Source organism: Daktulosphaira vitifoliae, unplaced genomic scaffold (genome assembly GCF_025091365.1).
Source record: "Daktulosphaira vitifoliae isolate Bord-2020 unplaced genomic scaffold, ASM2509136v1 Scaffold_2, whole genome shotgun sequence".
Classification (NCBI taxonomy): domain Eukaryota; kingdom Metazoa; phylum Arthropoda; class Insecta; order Hemiptera; family Phylloxeridae; genus Daktulosphaira; species Daktulosphaira vitifoliae.
The window spans coordinates 29,896,521-29,903,920 of NW_026099573.1; the positions used below are offsets into that span (position 1 = coordinate 29,896,521).

The 7,400-nt window shown below is 25.4% G+C and overlaps 2 protein-coding genes across 2 annotated transcripts in view; both read right to left on the bottom strand.

Moving 5' to 3' along the window:
* Positions 1-464: 464 nt before the first annotated feature.
* Positions 465-7,400, bottom strand: part of LOC126897258 (cilia- and flagella-associated protein 91-like) — a 12,264-nt gene continuing 5,328 nt past the window's right edge. Inside the window, exons 3-9 of the mRNA XM_050670747.1 lie at positions 2,792-2,953; positions 2,561-2,707; positions 2,317-2,492; positions 2,147-2,233; positions 1,812-2,042; positions 1,588-1,739; positions 465-727 (exon numbers count right to left, since the gene is read on the bottom strand). Coding sequence (XP_050526704.1) covers positions 571-727; positions 1,588-1,739; positions 1,812-2,042; positions 2,147-2,233; positions 2,317-2,492; positions 2,561-2,707; positions 2,792-2,953 — 1,112 coding nt within the window. The 3' untranslated portion in view covers positions 465-570. The remainder of the gene's footprint in view (positions 728-1,587; positions 1,740-1,811; positions 2,043-2,146; positions 2,234-2,316; positions 2,493-2,560; positions 2,708-2,791; positions 2,954-7,400) is intronic.
* LOC126897291 (E3 SUMO-protein ligase ZBED1-like) lies at positions 3,105-4,207 on the bottom strand. Its single transcript, XM_050670807.1, has one exon. The coding sequence runs from the start codon at positions 4,109-4,111 to the stop codon at positions 3,533-3,535; it is 579 nt and encodes a 192-aa protein (XP_050526764.1). The 5' UTR covers positions 4,112-4,207; the 3' UTR covers positions 3,105-3,532.

Consider the following 7,400-nt stretch of genomic DNA (forward strand, 5'->3'; position numbering starts at 1 on the left):
AAATAAAATAATTAAAGTTGTATCTAACATTAAAAAAAAAACATCTTAGTAAAATTAATATCTTCTCAGCTTAGCATCAAAGATGAAAAAGAGAAGGGGTATGTTTTTGTCATATTACATTATATAAATTTTTTATATTTTAGACAATGATGTTTTTACTTTACGTAAAAAAAAATATAAAAGTATTACCTATATCTTTATAATGTTTGTAAACAGGGAGTAGAATAGAATAAAAAAAATTTCTAGACGTCGGAATCATTTAGGATTTCTGGGTATTATTTTGTAAATTCCATTAATTGTTTAACTACTCATACAGGTATTCCTTAAATCCTTTAAAATTTAATATTTTTTTGATACATATTTTACATTTTAAATATTAGCCATAAGTGATGATTTATAGTATCAAATATTTTAATAAATTATATATTTTAATATTATATAAATAAATGGTTAATTACATAAATTATAGCTATGAATGTTTATCACTGAAAATAACAATACATAATTTATAATACAATGAAAATGATAATTATTAATTTATTTTAGCAATAAAGTTTATGTTTTAGTATTTTAATTGTATTCTTCATTACTACTTTCGTGACAAATAATGCTTCTCGCTACTTCAAGGTATTTCATTTGTTTTTCTTTTATATTTTTTCGTACTAAAGCTCTACAAGCTTCTGGTACAATAAAATTAAATATTAATTCTGATTCAAGTTCTTTGCGGCTGTAAAAATAATAAATTATTTTTATTTAAAATTAAATAATTATTTGTATGTATAAAGTGGAGTCAAACTTTTTACTTGGTATTCTATACATTTAAGGGTGGTTGAACGTTTTGATATATAGTTTGTATATCTAAATTTTATATAAAACCTTAAAAATCGAATATTATTTAATAATTGCGATAGTAACTAATGGTTTAACTGTATCGCCGATGTTTATACTGATATAAATCACGATTTTGATAATTGATAGGGACCAGTTATCAGACATATTTAGAAATTTATATTACAATAAATGTTAAACATTAACTTGAAAATATAGATTAAGGTAACTTGGGAAGTAAATGGGGACATACGAAGAATTCAGTTATTCTCAAAATCAATCACACAATAGCAAAACATCTTCTTGATAAACGAAAAAACGGCTTATGGTAATTTTGTTACTTACACATGCGCAAACGTTAATTTAGATGCGTTTAGAAATTTATAATTAGCATGTTTTTATATAACTTTTGAACATAAAAAATGTAGGTAATAGTAACTAACAAAAATAAAATAGAGTAAGAATTGATCACTTGTGGCTTATATTATTTAAAATAAAATGCATATTAGAATATTAATTTAAAATTAAAGAATATTAAAAATACAAAAAGCCACAAAAAATACTAATAAATCGCGTATATGTATTTCAGGAACAATGTTACCATTATCAACGCTTAACACATACTAAACATATACATACACGACTATGTGTATTTATTTTGCGTGTCTAGTGCTAATCGAGTGGTTTATGATAACGCGATTACTTTGTATATATAAATTATTTTTTATTTTTTTGGAGAATAATAAAATAAACAAATACTTTGGGTCATAAAAGTTGTCATTATGGGGAATAGTTTTTGACACAACTTTTTTGACATAACGAACACTTTGTTCTTCTACACTGCGTTCTATGGCATTTTCGACAAAACGATCAAATGCTAATTCAGCAGTTTCTTGACGTATTTTAACCATCTAAAAATTTTAATATGTTGGTATGCCTTAATTTTGTTTTTTTTAATTAAATATGATTTTAGCATAACTGACTTGTTTGTACATTTCATCATGTTCTAGACGTATTTTTTCTTCTATTTGTCTCCTCTTTTTTTCTGCTGCTTCAACCATACATCTAACTCTTTCTGCGTGTTTCATTAACATTTTGTTCTTTTTTTCTTCGTTTATTCTAAATGTTTCATTAGAAAGAGACATAATAAAATGATTTATCAGCTTACTAGTAAATCCTAATTTTCCATCATTTATAATTTCACGTTTTTTATACTAAAAATTATTATACATCCATTATGTTGTTAAATGTTTAATTTTTATTAATCTTTTATGTATTTTAATAATATGTTTACTTTTATTTTATTAAAAATAATTACCTCTTTGGTTTTTATAGGTCGATCTGGAGTCTCTAAATTCAATACAGTTTTTAACATTTCATCAAATTTATGTCTTGCCATAAACATCTATTAAGATATTTTTCTTAATTTTTATATGAAAAATTGAAAATAATATTATTTTTATATTTACTCTATAAATAAAATTTTACCATAGCATGATATGCTCTTCCTCGTATTAATTTTTGAAAAACATTAATGTGATGGTCTAATTCTGTAAACTTGCTTTCCACGGAAAATTTAACCAGCCCATTACTAACTTCATTAGAGTCATATTCAATCTTTTTAGAAATGTTTAAGTGTTTTTTATCTTCGTTGAGTCTTATTGCTGAATATTAAAAAATAATTAATTCCGAGATAAAAATTAATGAGTATACTAAATTTAATAAATTCTACCTTTAAGTTCTTCTTGTATAACCTTCATTTTATTGAAACATACATTTTCTTTACGCCTGTGAGAGCCATGACAGCGACTACTTCCTTCCAAAGTACAATGTATACACTTAAATATGTTTTGGCCATAGGGTTTCAGTTTTAAGAAACCTTTTATAAAATAGAAGGAATAATAATTAATATTATAGGTCGATTGTTTTAAATTTATAAATTAACTTTTATACGAAATTTTACCATCGTGAGGATTTTGTAAAGTATTACTTGGATTATATTTTCTGGAAATCAATTTATCAATGAATTTCGGTTGTTTTAAAGAATAGTTATGAGTGGGAAATTTATTTAGTTTAGGTATTATATTTTTACATCGTATTTTCTGCCAAGCAAGATTACGCAAATCTGTAAAAAAAGAAAAGAAATATATATGTTCTATATTATTATTTTAGTTAGTTATTATATTTAAATGGAATCATACTTATTTAAGACGCTAGCATATAAGAAAATTATCTAACTAAGAAAATGATAAAACCATAACAACTTTTTAACCAATGTTTTGAACAATATTAATATTGAAAATTAAGGATGGAGACAAAGCGAGGGACTGTTTATTTTTATCTTTAAGTATTTTTAAACTATTCTTCTCCTCCCACAATAATATAAAAATACTTATTTTTTTTAAATAACGGTTTTAAAGTTTTTATTGACCAGTCATTTTCATAGACTATTTTATTTAGTTAAACTCTTATGTTTTAGTTTAAAAAATAAAATTGATAAAACTTTGAGGGGGATAAAAAAATAACAGTAACAGTGATTTATGTGAATTAATGCTTGAATAGCAATTGCAAGCTGTTAGTTGGAAAAAATAATAACCGTTAATGTTTTTTTGTGTTTTTCACACGATGTAATCCTTAAGGTATTAATACTTTCTATTAGAGGTGGCGATTACACGTGTAATGAACTACACGGGTACCCGTGTTTTTACCTATGATACTGAATGTCAGAATCAGATATATTACAGTTTACTTCATCACTGAACAGAAATTCAAGAGCACCATGATGTTTAGTTACAGGTATTTTAATTTGCACATTGCAATTAAATTCAGCCATTTCTTTTATCAAATTTTTAACCCGTGTTCGAATTTCCTCTCTTGCATCAACTGTTTCGTGCTCCAAGTCCTTGAACCTTGCGTCGAGAAAAGACGCTATTTGTCTAGCAGATACGACACTAGAAGGAGTCCACAGTAATTTAAAAAAGTCTGAAAGTTCTCTTATTACAGTGGTTTTAAAATATTCAGCTATTTCGTCATCACTTATATTGTGCTTTAAATGCTTTTTTATAACTGCGTTTGGAAGCGGCCTCACCATTGAACTAGAACAATATTTTTCCCCGCAAAACACAGTGGTCATAATTTGTAGAGGCTTAAGCAATTTTATTAACGTTTCTACATTTGATCTACCAGCACAACTAAACACTTTGTTTGAATTATCATCACAAAAAGTTTTATTATATTGGCGTTTGCCGTATTGCCATACCCAACTTTTAGATCGATAACTCATTTTTCAAAGAAAAAATATTTAATATGTATAATACAAATGTCAAGATCTACACTTCACGTGACGCGTAGTTACAGTGAACATAGTAATAATAAGGTCCAGTATGGACTATAGAACAATTTTTAAATCGCCTAAAATATTTAGATAAAAAGCATACATAGGTAGTAAGTACGTAAATGTAATGTAATAAAATTGGTGATAAGATAGCTTTGCGAATATTTATGTTTGAATATTACAGTCTAATGCATACTTATAGTTTATAGTGTTTATACCTATATAATATTATACGATAAACTATGAATGCATCTTACTAATTTTTAAGCTTAATTAATAGCTATAAAAATTAATTATTCTTAAAAAAAAAATATGATTATTAAGATAATTAACTTGTTGTGCTATTAAATCTTCTAAAGAGTTAGGAAAAGTTAGCAAAAATATATTTATATTTAAAGTATATTTTAATTCTGAATTAATTTACAATGTATTCACGGGTATTAAATACACGGACTTTAATATATTTTTTGCTTGTATAACCAGGTTCCATGTGTCTGTGTATTCTAATACCCGTTCACAATCGCGACCTCTACTTTCTATGTATAATATAATGTTAGCATATAACATAACGTTATAATTTGTACCTGTATGTCACATATAATGAATTTACAAGATCACCAAAACAGAGTTCCCTTCTTTAAAACACCAGTTAACTTGGCGATAAAATCTGATTATTTAATTATCCTACTTTCTAATTACCGTCCTATGATTATAAAAATCCTATTTTCCTATTAAAATCAGTACTTTCCGTAATTTAAAAATATACAAAATCTTAGACACTTTTCTCAAAATTATCAATCTCTGATAGTGGTATTTTTAAATAATTTGGACTTTGACTATACGACACAGCGTGAAACATATACGCAGTGCATTTCATACACGGAATCAACATTTGGTTACTTAAAATGTTATTACATGACATAGACTATGAGATAAGTGCACGATGAATACACGCTTTTAAACCTCAATCAATGTTTAATAAACCACTAATTTATTAATTGGGTTAGCTTAGCCTTTGAAAAAATTCTTTCACATGGTACAGATGTATCAAGATAACACAATATCTTTATTGCCAGCAATTTTAGGTAATTACATAATTATGCTCACTCCACTATTTAAATGAGTCATTATTTATCTGTAGTATAGGATCTTCTAAATAACGTTATATTTCGATGATTGCTCGAGATGTAGATTTTTTAGTCGGCACTATTTTCACTACACTACGATTCTTATCATCCTAATTGACTATGTTTTGGATAATTGTGAGTCTTGTATAATAGTTGATTGATTTTGTTCCCTTATTTTATAATTTGCTTTTCATTTGCAGTACTAACAATTCGTGATAAATTTCACAGTTTTTATGACGCTAAGAATTAAAGAATCGTGCAAAAATGGAATATTTTTTTAATGGCGTTAAAAAATTTAAAATTACCAAAGTACTTTAGTTTTATCCGTACTTTATCAAAATATAATAAAATAATAATTTTTGAACAAATCAAAATTCAGTCAGTCATTTTTACTATCATACTTTTTGTTTTCATGTCACAAAAAAAATCTAATATAATCTATGTATATATTAAATTTTTATTAAATTATATTGACATTTTTTGCATCAGTTGCTTATGTTTGAAAGTTGTATTTACTATTAACCTTTTATCCAGCTTGAGCTAACAAATTTCAGCATTAAGGCTTCGATAATTCATTTTTTAATTTTCATATACAGTATTATTTATTAAATCTCCAAACCCCTTTTACCTTACAGTTTAAAAAAATCATAATATTTCTTTTTCTATCATCTGTATAAAAACGAATTCTATATTTTTATGGATTAGTGAACTTAATAATCCATAATATTTAATTTATATAATTAAGGTCTTACAATTCAATACAAGCTATATAATATAGATTTTTTAATTAAGAATTTGGGTGTAAATTATTCAAAATAAAAAAACTGATAACATTTTTAGTATTATAAGAGTTAATGAGCTGATAACCTTAGTGTCTTATGTTTTTGGAGAACATACTGGATGGGTTTTACTTATAGAACAATAATGCTAGTCAATTATAAACTATATATTTATTTTAATTGTCATTTAACATATAAAACAGTTAAATTATTGTTATTAAGAATTTTATACAATGATAATATTTTTTTAGAAAATAACAGTATTTGTTATTTTGAAAGTAGCAATAACAATTAGTATCAGATATAAAATTTCATTACAAGATGCTATCCTTCTTCTTAGAAGAAAGGATAGAACTTAATTTTTTGTGTTTATGAAAGAATCAACAATATTAATAACTTTTGAAGAGAGAAAAAAAATTTATGTTATTTTATACTTTGCGATTTTGCGTAAGACATGGTTAGCGAATCACTTTCGACAGTCCTGGTCATATTAATTTTTTGTTGGGTGCTGATATATATACACAGATACAGGATTCATTATCTCATACACATCGTGCTCTTAAGTTTTCATCAGCATACGAAACTAGACTTGGATCGATCATAATAGGATAACAATCAAATAAAAAAGTTAGCAGTTTCTTTATGTTTAATTGTTACGTCATTAAATACTTTGCTACTTAATACATTTTAGAAAATACAAGAATGAGCGACCACCAACAAGTTGTTTACTTACAATAAAATTTGTTAAAAATATATAACAGTGGCGGCACTGTTACTAAGGACATTGTGATCACTGTTGTAATTTGTATTATCATATAGATTTAAGGTGTAAAATCTATGGTAACAATTTTAATAATTAATAATTATTTTTATTTTATATAATTTAAAGAGTATATAGTAATAAGTTTTAAATTATCGATTCTTTATTGTTTATGTGTGTATTTGTTATACAATTTAATATTAATAAACCACTTTATTGTAGAATCGATCAACTTATTATTGAACAAAATTACAAATATTTTCCTCGACCAACAACCCGAGACCCTCAAACTGGACGATTTTAAGTTTCTTCACTTAGTTTCGGTTTGACCCGACATTGTTAAATAGTTCACGTGACATGGACGTTTCTCGATTTTATGAAATAAGTACCGTGAATTCATGTTTATTTATGAAAATCGTCACGTAAACAATAAAATATCATTTGCCACATATGCTATTGTGTAACACATCAGTGAAGGTATTAAAATGTGTGTAGTTTTTAGCTTCGATGCGAAGCTGATAAGGTATTGGTTTTACTATGATGTGTTTTTTTTTTTTTTTTTTTTTTTTTTT